Genomic DNA, 21,039 nt, shown 5'->3' with positions numbered 1-21,039 from the left:
GCAGCCAGCCAAACGCACCTCACTTTCTTAAGGAGTGAAATTCTGGCCACCAAAGCCTGGAGTGGCACCCCTAGGAGCTCTTATTTGGCCTAACTAAGTAGAAGCAGCTCTCACAAGTAGTTATAGGAGCTCCAGCATCAGTTACTGAAACTCCCTCTTCTGAGGTTTAACAATTAGCCTGTAATTAACCGAAGCAGAAATTGTCATGCTAGAGTCATAATGTTTAGCACAAGACATAGGGCAGCCTTTTTAAAATGGATTTCTCCTTAGTGAGGCATTACAGATGTTATTTGGAATATGTGAGGATTTTATTTTGCTAAAGAAGTAGTTTTTGAGATTGAAAAAGACAATTATCATCCTCTAATTGGCATTTGGTGTAATGTGATCCCTTAAACGGACCTTGTAGAACTCTCTGGGAGCTGGGCTGTTTCATTAAGATACTCAGCCTGGATTTACTGACATCAAGGGAAGTTCAAGCACATCTTAAGTTCCTCTGTTGATTACCATCATTGCTGTGTACATTTCTAGGCAGGTACCTGCTAGTGCACACATCCCTGAAAGGAAAGAGGGGAAGACCAAGGGCAGGAAAGGTAGGACTTGTATCTCTTGGGATTTTCAGGAGTCCAGCGCTTACAGAGCAAGCAGGGAGCCAGGCATCCAGGACCTCTGCAAGCTCACACCCTCCATCACAGCCAGGTAACTGTAGGTGTGCATCCTGAAGACAATGGGCTGGTCTTGCCTGTAAAATTAGCAGTGTTGTTAAAACACAGCTAACACTGTTCTCTGCAGCATCAGATCTCTACCATCAGAAACAGGTCTGTCTTTTCTGTTCATGTATTGGTGTGTGCTCTGAAGGTCTAGAAGCATCGCTTGTTTTAATTCCAGATAATTTTTCTCCATTTTAGGTTGAAGGTGGGGAAATAAAAAAAAAAAAAGGAACTCAGAAAACTCACTGTCCTCCCAAAGTCCTTGTACCCATGCAGGCAGGGACAAGCCTTGCAAGGCACTCCACCCCTCTCCTGCACAGAGCTGAGGCTGGGGCTTGGCCCAGTTCGGTGACTGCGGCAGCCCTTGTCTCAGTGACAGCTGCTGGAATAGCTGGTCCCTAGACGTGTGCAAGGATCTGGATTTAGCTTCCTTTTTTCAGGTTGTAACTGTGATTTCTCTGTGGGCATTGTCTAAAAATAAAGCAGGACCTGTCTGCTGGTGAAATGAAGAATGGGCTGGCTCGGGGTGACCGCTCCCTCCCGTGTGTAATTCAGGGCTGTTTCTGGGGAGCTGCACCGCGCATCCCTTGGAGGATGGCGGCTTGTTCTCTCTCTGCTGTACAGAAAGGGGTCACCTTCTTATTTCCAGCTGAAAGGGGTCACAGCCTGTCCCATGTACCTCAAATGCTTGTTCTACATATTTCAGTAGGAGAGGGTGCAATGCCCTTTATTTCATATGCTGGTGCTGGGCAGCTGGAAGCAAGCAGCACACCTATGCGACAGTGTCCTGCCAGATTGCTTCAGATGAGGGAGATTTCAACTCCTCCTCACCTCCCAGAGCTAGGTATCACTCTGTGATACTTGTGGTTGTGTATATTACTGCTGCAGGGCAGTTTCTAAGACCTACCATAAATGTATTTTTGCAAAAGCTCAAATCTCTCTGTGTCACTGCAGGAATTCTTTGCAGGAAGATGGGGAGACTAAAAGGCACAAAATTGTCCCGATTCCTGACAAATTCAGTTGGACACTGGTGCAACTGTGTTTTCTCTTTATAAAAGCATAAAGCATGTCCACTGAGTTCCCTCTGGATTTGTTAGCAGCTTTTGGTTTTAGAGCTGTAGAGTCAATATACAGACTTTTAAGATATTAGCACTTAATGGAGTTGATAATTTATAGCTGATTACTTCAGAGGGATACAAAAGCTTCTTTTTCTTTTTTAATGACCTGAATAATGATTAAGTTGAAGTCTGGGCATACAAATCAGCTTGATTTATTTAATTGGTGATGTAACAGTGAAAATTCAAAATAAAGATATGCATGTTAAAATGTGATAAACATATCCTGATTGTTGTCTTTGAGTGCCACTGCATTTTACCCCACAGCTACTTGTTTCAAGTTAAAACTTCATTTTTACATTTCCTAGTATAGGTCATAAAAGTAACCTTTGGGATAAGGAGCTAACAGCTCATCTAAATCAGTTTGTTTGCACACACCTGACCTCCTTGAGATTTACTCATATACTGAGAATTAAAAATACAATTCTTCCTTTTTTACCCACTCCAGCTGTATTCATGGAAAGAAGCTGTGTGGTAAACTTTTTCTGTATGCTTTCCAACTGTTTAGTTATTTCCATCTTTCCTCAACTGACTATTTTCAAGGCTCTTTTTCACAGTTGTATCGGTCCTCCAAGAGCTCCACTTCTGCCTGAAGCTGCCAAGTCAAAGCCTGTTTTATTTTTTTCAGCATACTCAAGTCCAACAATCTTATCTTGGCTTATCGCTCCTACCAGCTTTCATCCTAGCTCCCTCAAATGGAGAGCAAGAGGAGGCAGATGCTGGGACACAGAGATAAAAGAGAATAGAAGCAGGACATTTCACTTGGATTTAATGCATATTAAAAGGGGGGATTAATGCATTTTCATTTTCACATTGCTCTGGATGGGCATCTTACTGTACCTTTGGTGAAGTAAAGTGACCTTTAAACTTCTTGGGACTGGACTGCAGAGAGAGCACTGAGCACTTCTCAGAGCTGAAAGAGCTGAGTACTACAATATGTATCTGATGCTAGTGCAAGGCTGATTTTTTTGGCTGAAGTTCTGTTTCTCCTTTTCTGCAGGGATTCCTGAAGAATGAAAAAGATAATGCATTGCTGTCTGCCATTGAAGAGTCTAGGAGGAGGGTAAGTTGGGAGGAAGCACCATTGGTTTTGCTGGAAAACAAACAGGAGAGGTTTGCAGAGTCCAGTTTTCTTCCCTTGAAAGGGATCAGTACTTAGTCTGTGAGAAAAAGACAGAGTTACCCTTCCACCTTCATCTCCTGTATCTTCACCTCTGAACAAATAGTTGTTTTGAAGATCATCTGAGCAGCAAGTTGTTTACTGATAAGAAATTCATCTAATCCTGTTTCTGAATCTATTTGTGCTTTTGGTGTCTGTCATGTTCTGGGACAGTGATTTCCACAATTGAATTATGCAGCATGGAAAAATGCTTCCTGTTGTTTGTCTTGTAACTCCTTCTTGGAAATGTCATTCCATACTTCTGGTGCTCATGTTATGATTGTTTCCCTCCGTGTATCCTGGGGGCATCAGGTTTAGAACTGAGCCTGTGTTTCTTTCAAATGATGAGAAATAGTACATAAGCATCATTAAATTATTTCAATTACACAAAATTGTCCATAAGTATTGAAGCATATTTAAGTCCCTGTGATTATAGTGAAGCTATGGGTAAAACCTGTATCCTGCCTTGAAAGTATAAAGTGAATTTTATGATGCAACAAAGAAACACAAATCTTAAGCTCTAGTTGCATGCTTGCACTGTAATTAAACGTTTGCCAAATGTCACTGTCTCTTATCAATTCTTTCTTCTGAGGAATGTTTTGCTCATTAATTGACAATATTCTAACAGTGAACTGCAATGAAATTAAAAACTTAGCCAACCAAGACATTTAGTTGAGTACATTGCAGCACGGAGCTATGTGAACAGGAAAGAAGTAGAGGACACAATATAGCTTATTGTCTATTTAGAATTAGTGGAGAGTCACTTATTTCCTGAGGTGCTATGCTTGAGGCAGTTAGTCTCACCCGAACAATAACAGAAAAGGTAGTGAAGCATCTTCTCCATCCTAATGCTATTGCCAAAATAAGGGAATATTTCCTTTACTGAGGGAAAAGCTGTTTCCTCCCATATGTTCCTCAATTGGATCTGAAGACAATGTAGCACATCAACCATTTTAATGGTAAAGGTTATTTTTTCTTGGGATTTGTTTTTCCTGTGTGCTTTCCCGAGTCATGTTCCTGATGAAAGAGACTTCCTGATTCTTTGACACTTGTTTATTTTCCCTTAATATTTTGATTTGTATTTTATCCTATTTCCCGTTTAAAAGAAAAACACACTGGTCAAGACCTGAAAATGATTATGGGCAATAAACACACATCTTTGTTAAGAATGCAGCATGTCAGACTGTTGTAACCTCCAAGGAGGTGAAAAGCTAGTGGTCACTAGAGGAGTTAAGTCTCAACAAACCTCACAGATCAGTGATGAACCTGGATATTGTGTGTGTGCTGCTGAGTGAAAGAAGGAAGCCTTCTGATTTTCCTCCTGCTCAGATTCCTGTGCTGCCATGCCATGGAAGAGGCACAGTTTCCCTCTTTTACCACCTGGGGCTATGTGAGAGTTGTCTTAACTCCATGTACACCTACTTTCTGAATCCCATTGTACCTGAACAGGAAGGCTGTGAAAATAACCTGCAGCACACCATTAGCTCTTGAGGCCTGACCTGGTTGATCTATGTAGTTGCTATTTTCTGTTTCATTTTTGGGTTTGTCTATTAATAGCAGAGGTAGGCTGGTGGGTGTTTCTGTATGTTCCTTAGCTCTTGTTCTTCTTCACCAACAGACTTTTGCCATGGCCGAGGAGTATCACCGAGAATCAATGCTGGTTGAATGGGAACAGGTGAAACAAAGGATTCTTCATTCTCTGCTTGCATCAGGGGAAGATGCTCTTGATTTCACCCAGGAGAATGAGGTAACTCTGTCTTTCTAAATGCTGTGCACAGTCACGCACACATTGTACACAGCTGGCACTCCAGCACTGCTGAAACCACCTCTGAAATATTCTGCAACTACAACTGTGTGAAAATGAGAAATGTAAAATCCCTATTTAATTCTAGAATGGCGCTGACTAGCAGAATGCATTGTCTAGCAGAATATCAAACCTTTGTGATTGTTTCTATTTGTTGGCTGATGGGTACAGGCAATGGAACTGCTGTTGCTGAAGCTGTGTTTTGAGCAGCAGATGTGCTAGCTGGAATCTTAGTCACAAACACATTCTAGGTCAATATACCCAGAGGACAGAAAACACACTGGGGGCTTCAGGAAACCCTTGTGATGTGACACCAGCAAGTTTCTCAGGTGCAGATGTGCTTCCACATATGTCTTAGAATGTCTTTTCCCCTTATCACTGTGTGCTGGCCTGGATTTATGGCTTTTCTTAGGAGGCTGATGAAGTCTCTCAGGCTTCTTGGCAAAACCAAATGAATAAACAACAACAACAAAAAAAAAAAGCTTTCCTTTTTATCTTGCTGTCCCATGCAGACCAGATTAGAATTTTGTGCTGTTCAGGCTCCAATGTTCAGGTTAATCCATCAGTGGCCAAATCCTTTGGGCAAGACTGACCCCATGTTTAACAAAAGAGATGTTGACTGTCATCTTAAAACATTCCTTATCTTCTGTTACAATTTAAACCTTCACAGTTTATTCTCTTAAATAAAATGTTTCAGTTAAATGAGTAGAGCAAAGCAGGGTTACCTGCAGGGTGTTGGGAACCCAGCTCCTCTGAGCTGAAAGCATCAGACAGCACCTGTGATCCCTGGAGCACAAAGTTACATCACTGCTGCTGCACTGTGCTCCATGAAAATGCTCACCTTGAGAGGAGAGGGGATAGGGAGTGGGGGATGCAAGTTGCTGTGCTTTCAGGCTAAAAAAGAGACACATTTTTTATAGCCATGTTCTCCACCCATGGAAATAAATTCTTGTTCATTGGGATGACCTGCAAGTATACTGAAATAAAAAAAGCCCTTGGTGCTAATGTGGTATGACCTGTATAGGGATTTGGAAACAATTAAAAATGTTAATGAAATGTCCCCTTCTGATTACTGTTCTTTTAAATATAGGTTAATCCCAGTTAGCATGCCTCTTTTTATAGAGGCTGTCTTCCCCAGAAAATACTTTACTGATACTTTACTGGGACTTCTCAAAGGTTGTCCATCTTTCCAATATTAGTAATGCTAAATAATTCAGACTGAATTAATTTTAAACTAGGAACAGCTATCCCATTATTTTAGGATGTGAATCTGAAGACTTGGCAGTTACACTGATAGCTTCTAACATCTTTGGTTTGTGTGCTAGTTACTGGTATGGGATTTTCCTTTTGGAATGTGGATGTTAACTGCTAGCAAAGGTAATTTAATAACCCACTCTGATCTGGTAAAACCCCTATTCTGGTGTTTCATTGTCAAATGGATGCCATCCCCAGTCCATGGCACTTGAGATGCCAAGCATCAAATTGGTGTGAGGGAGGAGGGGAGGAAACTCAGCTCCTAATGTTTCTGGTGAATGTGTTTAAAGACTCAATGTACACTATCACTCAGTAATACTCCACTCTGTTTCAAAGCTTTCATAGTAGCAGTATGTCATTTCAAGAGCATTTAAAATCCTTGATATATTCTAGTCTTAGCCTCAAGAAGTCAAAGGTCTGAGAGGTTTGAAGTGCATCTACTGTGTTAAAAGCCTGTTATCTAACCTTCCCACAGCAGGTTGTTCTTCTAAAGCCTTGTTCCAGTCAAATAAGTTTTTTGTGTGTATGTGACACAAACAGACACAGCCTGTAGAATATAGTAGAGGTTTAATTGATATCCTCTGGAGATGGAGAATCAGCTGAAAAGGCACAGATCCAAACGCAGCAGGGGGCTGCTCTGCCTGCGCGCCAATCCTCAAGCTTTGGGCAAGCTAATTTGGGCAGAGTGAAATACCAACACATTATTCATGGAAATAAGACCAATTAACAAGCAAAGCTCACAATTCAAAGAACCTAGTGCAGGACTTGCCATTAAGGTTTTCTGTTTCCCCCTTGTCCTTCAGCCTGGCCACCTTCTTGTCAGGGAAAATCAGAGCTGATAAAAAGGTGCTTCTTGTGGGGCTGGAAAGGGATGAAAGCCTGAGTTTTGTCTTCAAGGTATCAAACACCTATGGGCTGAAGGTATTGTCCTGACTGTTGTGCCGTGAGGAAATGCCAAGGCATTTCCTTTGTCCTTTTCCAAGTTTTTCCTTATTCCAGGTTTTTCTTTCTTCCACCCTTGCCGCAAGCTCTTCCGCTCCTGCTGTCAAGCAGCACACTCCTGCAGTGATACAGAAACACTGGCACCTCTTGGTTTCTGTTCTGCCCCTCTGTAGCACATCTTCATACCCCTTAACTCCCAAGCACTGCAAGATGCTTTCCACTCACCACAGTGTATTTTGATGGGGTTTCTCCAGCTTGGTCTCCTGCCTAGATACTCACTGCGTTTACTGGCCAAGCCATTTGGAGTGCTGACAAAATGTCTGCCCAGACTTCTGCTGAGGAATGTGCATATGCATATGAGGGTGATGAATAATGCATCTTTACATGCACGGGGTTTGGTGTGCAAGTGAGGCTGAATGCTTGGCTGAGTGCAAATGAAGGAGGACTCCTTTGAAAAGCAGCATCATTTGGCTAAGTGAATTAAAAGACAGAAATGTCGTGGCAGTGCAGCTAAGCTGCAGCTTTGAGAAATGGATAATATTTGGAATAAATATTACAGTTCTGAATAATGTTTTGGAAATACCAAAATTCAGGGCAAGGAAAAGCAAAGGTGGTTGAGAAAAGCGGCACAAGCCATTTAAGCAATACCAGACTAGAGATATAGCAAGATTTGTGTGTGTGCACTTACACTTCTGCAGTCCTTTGTGCATTACCCACTTTTCTGCTTTTCCTTTTGCTGCTCCAGTTAAACTTCAGAACCTGACCTGTTTTGAACACATCTTTCATTATCTTTTTTTTTTTGCTTGAAACTTGGTAAGTTCTGACTTTGCCAGCAAAGGATGTCCTTCCCCACTTTCCCCCCATTAGTTTGTAGGGGGAAAAATCCTTCCCTTTTTGGGAAGATTGCCTGCACAATCCGTTTCTGCAGTTCAGGTGGAGCCCTGGAAGTGGCCTTCCCCATGCTGACTCACTGCTTTAGTTTTCCTTTTGAACTTTCCCTTTAGCACAGCCATGTGATAGTTCAGTGAGCTAGTGCTTTCTTGTAGTTTAATAATTCAAAGGTGAAGCCAGAATGCACTCATGAGATTGGAAAAAGAAGGAAATAAGCTTGCTTCTATGGCTCTTTTTCCATAGGAAAGGAAAGTATAAGAAAATTAGGACAAATTCTAGACTTCTTGATTTATTTTTTTTCCTGAAGTGCCAAGTCGGTAGAATTTAAAGAATTTAATTTCAGTGTGGCAGTTCTCATCTGCAGCAGATAGCTCAGAAGTGTTTTCTAAAGCATAATGGTTAAACTAAAATTGGAAAAAGGAAAGGAAAACCCAACCCCAGAGCAGTTATTTCTTAGTTTCAGGCATGAACTTTTGAATTCAGATTGTTACCTGAGTTGGTTTGAACCCGGCAGTCACACACCAGTCTCTGGATTGCAGCCACGTGGGTGCTCTGTGGTGCTGCAAAGCAGAAACAGGAGCAGATTCACAAAACAAAGCCCCAGCCCCTGTGTGTCTGCTGCTTGGGCACTGGCTGAAAGTGACACTGAGTCACTATGTGCTGGTCTTCACTCACTTTAGGAGGTGAGACCTCATCGGTAATTAATGACAGCGTCCATAATTTAGCATTGCTTTAAATAACTCTGCATTTATCGGGCTCGGCACAGGGAAAGGCTGCAAAGCACCATTTCTGCCATCGTGTCTGTTTCCCAGGAAACCTGCTTTAACAGTTGCTTTGTTCTTTAGAACAAAGAGTTTGTCGGGTTTTAGGTGGGTTTAAAGGAATTTGTGTCAGATGATTTGGCAATGAAAGAAAAATGCAGATTCTTCTGAATATCAGTACCCACTAAGAGGGACTGTGAAGAATATTTTTAGTGTAAGTTCAGTTGCAGAAAGAAAAGTGAAATTGTTTTTTGGGTTTTTTGTAGGGGGTTTTTATAGAGCCTGTGGTCCAAATGCACCTGCCTGATTTTGTAATCAGGTTCAACATTATTTAAATAGCATTATTAGTGACAAATTATTGCAGTAATAAACTAATTTCAGCCATTTTAAAGTATTGTCCTGGTTCATCCTTTGTACCTTCATTCATTTATATTTCATTATATTAGGGACAAACACTGCTGAGTATTTATATTTCATTATATTAGGAACAAACACTGCTGAGTATTTTTAATTCTGTAATCAAATGTTGTATGCTGTGCAGAAACCTGTAACTACAGATTATCACAAAGCTCTTATAATTTCTTGATAGAGGTCAGTGCCCTTATCTTCATGTATAAATTTCTAGCCAGTGCAGAACAGTTTCTTGTCCATTCCAATTGTGTAACTTGTTTTGGTTTTAAATTTTAACTTGTGAACACTTTACTGATCCGAACTCCTGGACTAGGACAGTGATTAGTAGTTGTCTTTGTAAGGACACATGCTCATGAGTGTAAGAGAGGTCTTACACGATGGAAGATATTCCAGGTTAAACTAATACAAAAATAAAATTAATTTGGGAGTAACTGAGAGAATGTTCAGTGCAAAACTGATCAGTAACGTGTCTGGAAGTTCATTTGTTTGTGTTATTTCATTTCGAAGTTGGGATACAGTTCCCAAAAAAAGCGAGATTCTTTGGAAGACTCTGCCAGTATTTCATCCTCATTTGAAACAAGAAACTGAGTGATGGCACCATCTGGAGAAAAGCTGTCCATTTCTGGATCTCTTCCTGAAATCCACACGAGCCAGGTCGTGGCAGCAACATTGCTCCTGCCATGCTGCAGTCTGACAGGTGTCAGCAAAGCTGAACTCTAAAGCTGATTAAACTGGAAGTGAAAACAATGATTTTTTCTATTGCATTTGGGCTTTATTTTGTTTGTACAGGGAGCAAGTTGGTCACATTTAAGGGAATTCTTACAGGCAAGACTAGAGCACATCCTTAAGCAATCCTTGGAGGTGCTCCTGTCTGCACTGCAAAGTAACCAGTGTCAGAGGCAGTAAAGCTGTTTGACCATATTGCTTAGGTGCACTGGAACAGCTAATGAGGATGTGCAGCCAGTTGTAACTGACTTGGATGGTAAAAAGCTTAATTTTTAAACTCTGCAGATGTACCTGCCCTTTCTTGGAAAAAATTACTGATTCCAGTTAAGATGAATATCCATGGCCTTGAGTTACATGGTAACAAGCTTGAAAACCTTGCTTTGCTGAAAGCTTGTCTGTTCCTTTTTGCTTGCCCCAACTATGTCAGTTGGCTTCATAATAAATATTATGCTTCTGAACTGAGCTTGTCTTGCTTTGATCTTCAGACCAGCATGACTTCTGAAGCAGCTGATATTAAAGGACTGTTTACCTCAAAGGGATCTGTCTTTAAAATGATTGTACTTTATTTTTCAAACTCGAGACTCAAGGCAGTGCTGATGCTGAAATGAAGAATTACATTCTTTTAGAAAACAGGAAATAGCAGAGAGCATTGCTCAGAGTATTCTTTTCTCCAGAGTATTGAAGATAAATGTTCAGTGGTGGCTGTACTGAGAACATACCTGTGCCTTCAAGTAAATACTTTAAATTGCTTTATGCAGCATTATGCTATTGTGACATGTTGTATTATGAGTTTTATAAGAGTATAAATTTTGTATGCCATGATTCCATTGGCTGTCTCTCCCTGCTCTAGGCTCAAAATATCTCAATCTTGGCATAGTCTCTGTGGGTAAAAAGACTATTTTTTTCAGGTCAGGATATTGCCTCCTCTTGCAGGAGACCAGCAGTGGGGCACTTTACAGCACACAGTTGAATGCTGCAGTCCTATTTTATGTCTATATCATGGTACTGGGACAAAACTGAAGTATCAGATCTGCCAGATTGGATCAATTTGAGCTCATCTGTTGAATTCTAAATCCTTGCTGTGATGGAGGTTCAGAGTAGATGCCTCACAGTGAGACATTGACAAGAAGCAACCTTTCAAGAAACAAAAGCAAAGAATTAAAATTATAAGGTGCTACCAAGAGACACTGATGTCCTAATTCTAGAGAGCTAATGGTTGGTTTGTGCACTGAATAAGGAGGATTTCTGTCACTTTAGAAATTTTAAGCTGTTTTGGGAAGATAATGGGGGTATTGCAGTGAGACTGCATTTTTCTCTGTAGATGGTTCAAAACCCTGGATTTAGTTCTGTCAGGAACATGGTTTTGCTGTTCTTTAGGAGCAGATGTATTGGTAAAATGCATTGTGGCAATTCTAAAATTCATATTTTCCTGTATGCTTCTGATTCAACAGCCCAGCTATGTTGGGGAGTTGGGGCCTCCAGGTCGCAGCTCCATGGACAGTGTGGAGATGGCTTATGCTCGTCAGGTGAGTGGAAGTAGAAAAACTTCATTAAACAGTGGGTTCTACATGGAGAGAGATGGGGAAAATAAAGATTGGAGCTTAATGTAAAGGAAAATATGGTAGGTAAAACATGAAAATATCTGCCTAGAGATAAAATGCTATTGACAACCACATAAATCTTGATGCTTTTAGAAGTATACTCATCTGCTTGCTACAGGGTATTTTTTGTCAAAAAGAGATTCTGAGCCCCATATATGACTGTAGAAAGCATTTATTCTTATAAAGGAAACTGAAATTCTTTTAAGTTTTCAAAAGCAGATTTTTTAGGATTTGTGTCAATGCATAATTGTTTACAAATGAAACCTTTATATTTCCTTTATTTTCATATGTGGAAGATTATTTTTCTCATGTATGTGTGTAGGAAAAAATATGCTGAAGTGTTAATCCTGATGTTTGTTGAATTATATCCTATTTTAATGACATTGCTTATGAGAGGCTTTAGTGCATCAGCTATGAATTAACATGCCTGGTAGCATTAGACACCCTCGGAAAATTTTCAGAGAAAACTGATAAACCTTTACATAACCAATTTGTTACTGTTGTTATTTGAGATTATCTGTTTACCAGCACTGTTGAGAACAAAATGAAAGAAAAGGACTTGATTTTTCAAAATGGAATATGTGAAACGATGTTGCTTAATTTGCACACAATTACTGTTATTGTGTGCTTTGGCTCAGTCTGCATTGAGGCAGAGAGCAGCTTGTGCATCTGTTTTCCTACATCTGCATTCAGTTATGGTAACTGGGAAGAAACTAATAGCAAAAGGTTCATGGTTGTGCTGATAAAGTGTACATTTGATTTAGTGGCTCTTAGTAGGTTGTTCATTTAGTTCATATCTACTGTAATATACCCACAGTAAAGGTCTTCTTTGAAGCCTGCCTGTGTGTGCTTTGAAGCCATCAGTGTTACTCCATGCTGTTTTTTGGGATGGGAAGCCCAGTCTGTGTAGCAGTCTTGGCTCTGGGGTGGCTGTGGAGTCACTGTGGCCAGTGGGCCCTTGTCAGGGTCACAGGCTGTGCACAGACTGCTGCAGTGTGCCCTGGAAATGTGTTTTCGGCCAGGCTTCTGCTACCAGAGCACTTGGTGCAGTCACTGTGTGCTCCCAACAAGAGCTCCAGAGAAGCTGGCCTGGCTGAGCTGTCCTTATGTCAGCCTGCTGCAGTGTCAGCACTCTGTGTGGGGCTCCTGTGGCTTCAGTGGGGAGCTGGGAGACCTGGAGGTCAGGCAGGAGAGCTGGAGATCCATGCTGCTTCTCTTTATCAGCAGCCATGAAACGTGTTTTAATTACAGTGAAGTGATGAATTGTTCTTTGTGGATAGTTCAGACTGTCTCACAGGAACACGGTGACATCCACAGACACATTTCACTGGTGCTGCATTCTGTTTGTAGTCCTGAGCTCTGCATCTTGTCTGCACCCTGGGCATGTTGTAGTAGTGCTGCATGCCAAATGGAGTTAAAGTACAATGGCATTGCCTTTTTAGTATTGAAAATTGTTATTTTTGGACATAGTGGGAGGTCTTTGGATGGAGAGTAGAATAAATAATAGTAGACAAAGCTCAGTTAAGATCAAGAGTTAAAACAGAGAGGTGTGTGTATGTGTTTAAGGGCAGGCTCTGAAGGGTCAGATTTCTGTTCATTTCCCTGTCTCAGATTTCCCTGAATACTGCCACAAACCAGCAGAATCCTGTTTCTTTCACATCAGCAGGTAGGAGGCTGTTGTGCAGGGGAATATCACAGGCATCCACTTGTCAGGTCACTTCTGAATCTTTGTCCTTCAGCAGTTAGCTGCAGTTAGTCTGACAGGGCATTCAGCACAGTGTTCTGCCATGCAAAACCCCTGAGCAGCTGGGCTGCTGCTGGCCTTGGGCAGGCCTGGGCTTTGAGGTGGTGTGCAAGCTTGGGTGGTGCTGATGCCCATTCCTCTACCATGGAGTTGGAAGTGGCTGATGTGGGAGAGAAGCAGGGGGACTTGCTGGGAACACTGGTTTTGAATCCTGATTTAGATTTGCTGCTGTGTCTGAGGATGGAACGGAGCATAATATGTATTGTTAAACGTGCTTACTTTAATTGTGTTTTAGATTTATATTTATAATGAGAAGATAGTGAATGGACATCTGCAGCCTAACCTGGTGGACCTCTGTGCTGCTACTGCAGGCCTGGATGATAAGGTACTGCCAGTAAGTTAACATAAGGAAATGTATTTAAGCTGATTTCAGGCTGTGATTAACAGCCTGCTGACATCGGGGGGGAAAATACTGATATTGCCAAAAAAAATTGCATGGCTCTACAGAAAACACAGAGACAGTTCTGGAATTTTCTCCAGTACATCAGGGCCCACCTGTGATGAAGTTGGTCATGGTGAAAATTTCTTAACACAGTGAGGAAGAAATGAACCTGATGTCCCATCATAAGCTGTTGAGGGGAAAATTGCTTTTAATTTTATATAGATTTTCTTGTGTTTGGTTTACAAAATGTGGTATCTTAATATCCTTTGAAAGTATTTAGTTGGGAGTAAAGTGTCTTCAATCAAATTCTGCTAGAGCTGAAATAGTCTCTCAATAGCAAAGCATAAAACCCCTAGAATTGACTTTAAATCAATGATCTGCCTGCTTTCCTTTTTTTTCTGTTTCTTTAATTGTGTTGCCTTGATCCACCCTAAAAAAGAATACAAATGCACAAACCTTGGAGAAATGCCTGGAGGAGAATACTGCAGCAGGGTTTAGCTATGAAAAAACTGTGCAAATGGGAAGGGCAAAAAGCTGCTTAGAAGCTGAGGGGCAAACCCTTCAATTGGATCTGAATTACAGATGTGCATCTTCTCTCTGAACAGCTCTGTTTGTTTTGCAAGGGACAGCATGGGGAGTTTGTGTTCTTGCTGCTTTGAAGCACCGAGATCAAAGAGCTGCCCTTGCCCAAGTGAACAGTGCTGTTGGTTCTCAACAGCAGTATTCTTCAGTATTTTGCCATTTCAGCAGGGATGCCCTAGTCCTGTAAACACTGATACGATCTTGTCCTTGTGAATAAGCAGATCTGGATGGTTTTCAACCTTTATTTATAACTGAGCCTTTGCCCAAGTGATCAGTGTCCTTGTAGTGCTTCTTATCACAGCTGATGGCACAGCTTTCCAACAGCAGCCAGAGCCCTTGCTTACATGGAATGCTGATGATGCTGTGGTATATATTGAGTGGGAAGTGTGAACTAGAAATAATGAGCAAGAGACTGAGTACCAAGTACCCAGCCTAGTTTTGGAAATAGTTGTCAGTTTTGGGGAACAATTGCAGGTACATTTATGGCCATCTTCTTGCACAAGAATTATGCACAAAAAGCCTGTGAAACTTGAATTCTGTGGGACAGAAGCAGCTTACCTTCATGACTGTGTTCAGTATCTCCATTTCAAATCTAAATGTAGTTCAGAACAGTGTTGCTTGTTCACCTTTGTACTGATTGCTGAGGCATGGAATGACTCTTTACAGAACATCTCTGAGATGTGGGCCATGGTGAAACAGATGACCGACGTCACTCTGGTTCCTGCCAGCGATGCCCTGAAGGTCAGGACCAACATGGAGGTGCGCATGGAGTTCGTGAGGCACGCGCTGCACTACCTGGAGGAGAGGTGAGATGGTGCTCTCAGTACACATTGATGGAGTTCCATCATAGGAAGCCACAATGACTTTGTAGTGCACTTAGTGTGCTACCTCGTGCTGCTCACAGACGTGTCTCTTGCATGTCTTTTTTATTGTGCAGGGCTTAGAGCAACAACTTGAATAAAAAACTGTTCTAGTTTAACAGTGTTCTAGTTTAAAAGGCCTTGAATCCGTGGGGAGGTTGTTTAGAAGATGTAAAGACTTTTATTCTTTTTTCTGTGTTGCTTATAAACATTCTATATATGTATGGTGATATGTGGAGGTTTTTCACTTGAGGAAAGTGATCTGTTTCTCTTCAGCAAAAGAACATCCTCTGTTGTATATGCTCCCTTTCTAATTGCTGTCAGCAGCCATGAGGATAGCAAGGGAACAAGCCTGGTGCTGTGAGTCAAGTTCTGATCATGACATTTCTGCACTGAAAAGTTTATGGAAAATATGAAGAAGCTGAAGTTGAGACATGTAGCAGTGATTTTCAGACTGTAGAAAGTGGTTTGTTGTGTGTATTAGCAAGTACCATGGGGCCTAAGCTCCTTGACTGATAGAGTTCCTGGAGAGATGCAGGGTGTGGAGCTGCCCAAAGCCAAATGCCCATCACTGTACATGTGGGTGGATATTGCAGGGTCTCTTTTCCAGTGGCTGCAGTGCGATGCCAGCAGGCTCCTCCAGCCCGTGCAAGCAGTAACTGCAGGGTAGTATGCGGGCATTGGTTAGGGACACAGATTGCCTTGGAGCACAGACAGCACTGTGCTCTGACACAGCACTGTGGGAAGAGATGCCTTCACCTCTTGGCACAGAGGAGATGCCTTCACCTCCTGGCACAGCCTCTTCTTGGCCCTGGCAGTTGGTTGTCACACCGCATCAGCGCTCGGTGTCACCCAGCAGTGGTGGCAGCTGCTGCCTGTGCACAGAGGAGCTGACACATCGGAAGGATCTTCTGTTCCCAGTTCCTCAGTCTCAGCAGAGTGCAGTGAACCAGTGACTCTTAACCTGATTTGCCACATATCCAGCTTGCTAAAGGTTCACAGTGCCATTAACTGCTAGCTGAAGTTAGGAGTTAGTTATATGTAGTACTTTCCCAATGCTCCCAGCTGTGGAGATTAGGCCTCTCTAAATTCCTTTTTTCTCTGGGATTTTCTTCTGGTAAGTCCACAGCCCTAAGGCTGATATTTTTCCATAGGGCAGGGAGGAGAGACAAACACATCTGTGGTATTTAACTGTTCTTTCATTGTAGGAGTGAGAGTTAAAGTATTAGGGTGGAAAGGCTTTTTGCCAGTTAATATATTTGAGCTTAACTTTGTACTACAAGAATCTAGTAAGAGGAAATTCATAGTTCCTGAACCTGGGGCAGTCCACCAGACTCCAAACCTGGTGTTTTCTGAGACTGCTAAATACAAGGATCTTCCTAAACTGACCAAAATTTGTGCCTCATTTTGTTGTAATGATGTTTGAACATCGAGTTAATTTGCATTAAATTGTTAGTTCTGTCAGATCTGAAATGCAGTGGATGTTTTTGTGGCAGGTGTGTCTCAGTCTGTTCATGTTTGTTTTGCTTGTGTTGTGTTTCAGTTACAAAAATTACACTTTTGTGACAGTCTTTGGAAACTTGCACCAGGCTCAGCTGGGTGGGGTCCCAGGCACGTACCAGCTGGTCCGCAGCTTCCTGAACATCAAACTCCCCGCGGCAGTCCCTGGTCTACAGGTAGGGGCAGCACTGTCAGCCTCTGAGCTGAAATACCAACACAGATCTGTTCACCCACTGCCGAGGGGGAGCCAGGGCAGCCTCCAGTGGCTTTTCTATTGTTTAAGCTGCTTTTGGGGCAGCAGGTTCTTACTCCTCTAGAATTTTTCACTAGGAAAATGGGAGCTGACAGACAAAATCACTCTTGAGTTCAGAGCTAGTTCCAAAGCATGGTTGGGTGCTCAGTAGCTTGGGTTCTAGTTCTAGAAATTATGGTGTCTTCTGGTCATCATCTTAGAAATCAACAAGCAAGAATTAAAATGCATTATGATGGTTCAAAAAAGCAGTAACCTAATCTCCCTGTTTAGCTTTTTCTCTTTTTTTCCATTTATTGTAAGATGGTAAAACCATCACCAAATGTGTAATGAATTCATCTGAATTGGAGCTTGGACCTTTTATTTAGGAATCTGAATAAAACCCTTCTTACCTGCATGTAGTAAAAAATGCGTAGCTGTGCACCTACAAAATAACCAGATAAGCACTCCAGGTTGAAAAATTAGATATAAAAGCTAAATGAAGAAATAATAAATTATAACATTGGAGCTCACACAGCTACGTCTCCTCTTACCTGCTGAGATCAGTGTTTAGTTTAATATCTTTCTGTTTCAGTGAAAATGTTTTTAATGCCTCGGCGGCCTAATCCAGATCAATCTCCTGTGTGGGGAGGATATCATATGCTAATTCTGGGATTCTCAGAACCTCTCTCAGAACTGAAATCTGGGCAAGCAGAAGATAATCACACCTTTCATTGCTGAGATGTGCAGAGCTTTGCCAGGACTTAACCCTCATGACCTCTGGCTTCCGTAACAAAAAGAATTTTTTACCAGTATGAGTGTGGGTATAAGGGCAGAAATAATAAATGAGGCACTTTGATAAAGAAAAATCATTCAAATATGTTGCTTTTAAGAAAAACTTAAGTCTGTCCTGCTTTGTTTTCAGGATGGTGAGGTGGAGGGCCATCCTGTGTGGGCACTGATTTATTACTGCATGCGCTGTGGGGATCTGACTGCAGCCATGCACGTGGTGAAACGGGCACAGCACCAGCTGGGAGAGTTCAAAACCTGGTTCCAGGAGTACATGCACAGTAAGGACAGAAGGTAATTGGGAACTGGGAAGGATCCTTGTGAGGGTGGAAATTGCTGTGGAGTAGTGAAATTATCAGTGGTTTGGTAGAAATACAAAAAGCTCAGGTCTCTTCTGGTGGTGATGGTTGCCTGAGGTTTATATTACCTACCTAAATTACATGTGGAAGTTTGCATATTTTAGTTTGTGGCTTTGAAGTTGAGAAATCTCAATAGAGAAAGAGTTGTTTGAAAATATTCAAAAATTTACATTTCAAAAATAATACAGTGTGGTGTAACATGACTTTTTACAGAAGAATAAGCCCAGTATAACAGTGGGATATGGCATACAGTAGATCAGATTAAATCTGCTGTCACAAATCCTGTATCTTTTTATTTCCCCTGTTGCTTATTTTAGCTGAGTTTCCTTTGGGGAACACTTTTTACTACACCTGTTTTCATAAGAATGGCACACAGGAAAAGCAAGCAGTGTTTGTTAGAGGCCTTTAGAGGCCTCACTCTCACATCTTTCTTGTGTTTATTCTCCTCTTCCAGTTCTTGCTGTCCAGCACTGGACAGAGGCCATTGGCCAAACTGCTGCTGAGGTGGTTGCATCTAGTGCACTCTAAGGTGTGCTCTGAACTCCACAGTGGTTTTCTTTCCCATCTTTTCACTTGCAGTGAATTAAAAAAAAAAAAACAAACTCAGAAAACCAGCAAAAACAAACCAATAAAAAATAACTAACCAAGCTAACAAAATAAACTGAAAGGATAAAAATCCAAGTGCCATTTACCAAGTGTGGTGTACCATGATATGCTTCTGTAAATCAACCTGTTTTGTAGAGAGTATCTAGGAGTGCTCATTATATCCAGGTTGTTGCAGAAACCTTGTTGAAGATACTGTCACTGTTTTCATTATAAACACTTTTATGAGATACAACATAATAGATTTGTTTTGTTTTTATTACAGCTATGAAAAAGTGCTCTGCCTACGGATTTGACAAACAATGCCTTAGTCTAGAACACTTTATTGATTAAATTCCATAAAATTCTCAACAAGAGGTTGCAAGAAAAAAACAATGACAAAGAACATTATGACAGTGTTTAATAATGATGAAAGTGTCTCTCCTGAAAGACCTCGTGGTACAATGACCTACTCACTTGTTAGTTACTAACACAAAGACTTAGAAAAATGTTGTGAGCTCTCTTTTTCTGAAATGATGCAATAGCAGAGTCAGACAAGAACAGCTCATATGCCACAGTATTATTGTACCCCTAAAGAGACTGTCATATGTGGACTCTTTCCCTGCAGTGAGCATTTGAAGGTGATCCTCCATAACTTTATTTATGTGTTTAAATTCACGTATGCAAAATTTTTACCTTCAGATATGAACTGGAAATGCAAGAAATATTGGCCAGTGCTTACTGTCATTATGCCTTTGCTGTTGATATAAACCTTTTTATATTGATTTGTATCCAGGTTTCCACATACAGGAAAAATGGGTTTCATGTCTTTTCCTTCAATCTTTTCTTTTCCTTAGACTGTCTCCTGCCACAGAGAACAAACTGCGTCTCCATTACAGACGAGCTCTGAGGAACAACACTGACCCCTACAAGAGGGCTGTCTATTGTATCATTGGTCGTTGTGACATTACAGACAACCAGAGTGAAGTTGCTGATAAAACAGAAGATTATCTTTGGCTAAAAGTAAGTCTGATGTTGGTGTTGTGGTGTTTGGTTTTTCTTTTTGTAAGAACAGGTCTAAATGGTACCACATTTTCTCCACTGCTCTGCTACCCTTCCTACTTCTAGATCTGGTGTTTTGCATCAATGTAGTGCATGTGACCTGACCTTGAAAATAGTGCAGGGTGGGAACCTGAATCCCAGGGCTGCTCTGTTACCCTCTGTGCTATCAGGTGTTAGTTTGGGTACAGTTGTCTTTGGAGGTGTCATGTTCTTCATTTGACACTGATCTTTGTCACCTGTTATTGCAAACAGTATTAGCTTGCTACAGTGAGGATTCTTTGAGTTCTCCTTCCTGGGTGGATGTCTGAAATGTCAATGTAAATTGACCAGACACAATGCTGTCAATGTCTCTGAAGTCCTTACAGTTTTGGCAAGGGCGTGATAGATACTGGTTGGTACCTGTTTCTCCTCTTTATCAGAAAAAGGGTGGTAGAATGATGCATTTGTCACTATTGTATTTGTGGCAAAAAATGCTGCTTGAGAGTGTTGAGAGTCCCAGCATCAGAGTTTGCTGGCATGGAGGGATGCAGATACAACCTCAGGGTTCTGTGTGGGTTTCAGCTGCTGCTGCCTTAGAGATCTCTGCTTCCCAGCAGTGGATGGAGCTGATGTTGTGACTAGATGCAGTTTCTAGTCAGTTGGTCACATCCTAGGAGGGGCTCAGATGGAATGAATGTCTTATAAGTGCAAGGAGAAATATCTGTGCTTCTCTTTTTTGGATGTGCTTTCTAGCTGAACCAAGTGTGTTTCGACGATGGCGGCGCGAGCTCCCCGCAGGACCGGCTGACGTTATCTCAGTTCCAGAAGCAGCTGCTGGAGGACTACGGTGAGAAACCACAGAGTGATGTCTTACTTGGGGCTCTGCTTTTCTGCTGAGGACACTTTCCAGTTGTTATTACACAAACCTCAGACTGCACAAAAACCCTGCAGCTCTCCTCTAGTGACGGGCATCTTCTCTCCATGGACAGCCTGCTTCCCTGGAGTTGTGGCAGATTTCAGTAAGACGTGATGAATGAGTCCCATGTTTTCCCAGCAATCCAGAGAGTTAATATTCATCTGTGAGCAACACTGCTGCTGTTTCTACTTTATCTATTAATTGTGGGTTGCTTTCTCTCATCATAAATATGCAAAAGTCCTTTAGCAGAACTTCCAGCTTTGGAAACACAGAACAGAAAAGCAGTCACTACCTAATGTAGGCATGTATTTCCAAGCTTTTCCTCTGTGTGCATCAGGTGTTTATTTTTCCCTTAAATTAGTATTTCAAACAAATTTCTGGGAGCCCAAGTCACAGTTCCTTCCATTTCAGAAGGTTTTAAGAACATCCACAGTATACATTTTCCTGTAATTGTTTTCTAGTCAATCAAAATTAAGTCATTTGGAACTGTCCAAAACATACTGAATTTGATTCTCCATGGCCTTCTAGTTTGTAGTACCACTCACACTCAGATAATGTGTGTGAGATAAAATGTGTGGAGAAGAAAGATAATAAACTACTGTTGGTGTCACTGAGTAGGAAAAT

The 21,039-nt window shown here is 41.5% G+C and overlaps 1 protein-coding gene across 4 annotated transcripts in view; it reads left to right on the top strand.

The window, feature by feature from the left end:
• Positions 1-21,039, top strand: part of NUP93 (nucleoporin 93) — a 79,259-nt gene that overhangs the window by 45,807 nt on the left and 12,413 nt on the right. For all 4 annotated transcript variants that reach the window (XM_054296171.1, XM_054296172.1, XM_054296170.1 and 1 more), the window contains 9 exons: positions 2,823-2,885; positions 4,600-4,728; positions 11,222-11,296; positions 13,411-13,500; positions 14,806-14,945; positions 16,543-16,675; positions 17,654-17,811; positions 19,316-19,481; positions 20,253-20,346. In XM_054296171.1, coding sequence (XP_054152146.1) covers positions 2,823-2,885; positions 4,600-4,728; positions 11,222-11,296; positions 13,411-13,500; positions 14,806-14,945; positions 16,543-16,675; positions 17,654-17,811; positions 19,316-19,481; positions 20,253-20,346 — 1,048 coding nt within the window. The remainder of the gene's footprint in view (positions 1-2,822; positions 2,886-4,599; positions 4,729-11,221; positions 11,297-13,410; positions 13,501-14,805; positions 14,946-16,542; positions 16,676-17,653; positions 17,812-19,315; positions 19,482-20,252; positions 20,347-21,039) is intronic.

This window comes from Melozone crissalis, unplaced genomic scaffold (genome assembly GCF_028551555.1).
Source record: "Melozone crissalis strain CALT ecotype California unplaced genomic scaffold, PUWL_Pcris_2 ptg000007l_1, whole genome shotgun sequence".
NCBI classification, from domain to species: domain Eukaryota; kingdom Metazoa; phylum Chordata; class Aves; order Passeriformes; family Passerellidae; genus Melozone; species Melozone crissalis.
Note: the sequence above shows the minus strand (reverse complement) of the source record. Positions and strands in the feature narration are given on the sequence as shown.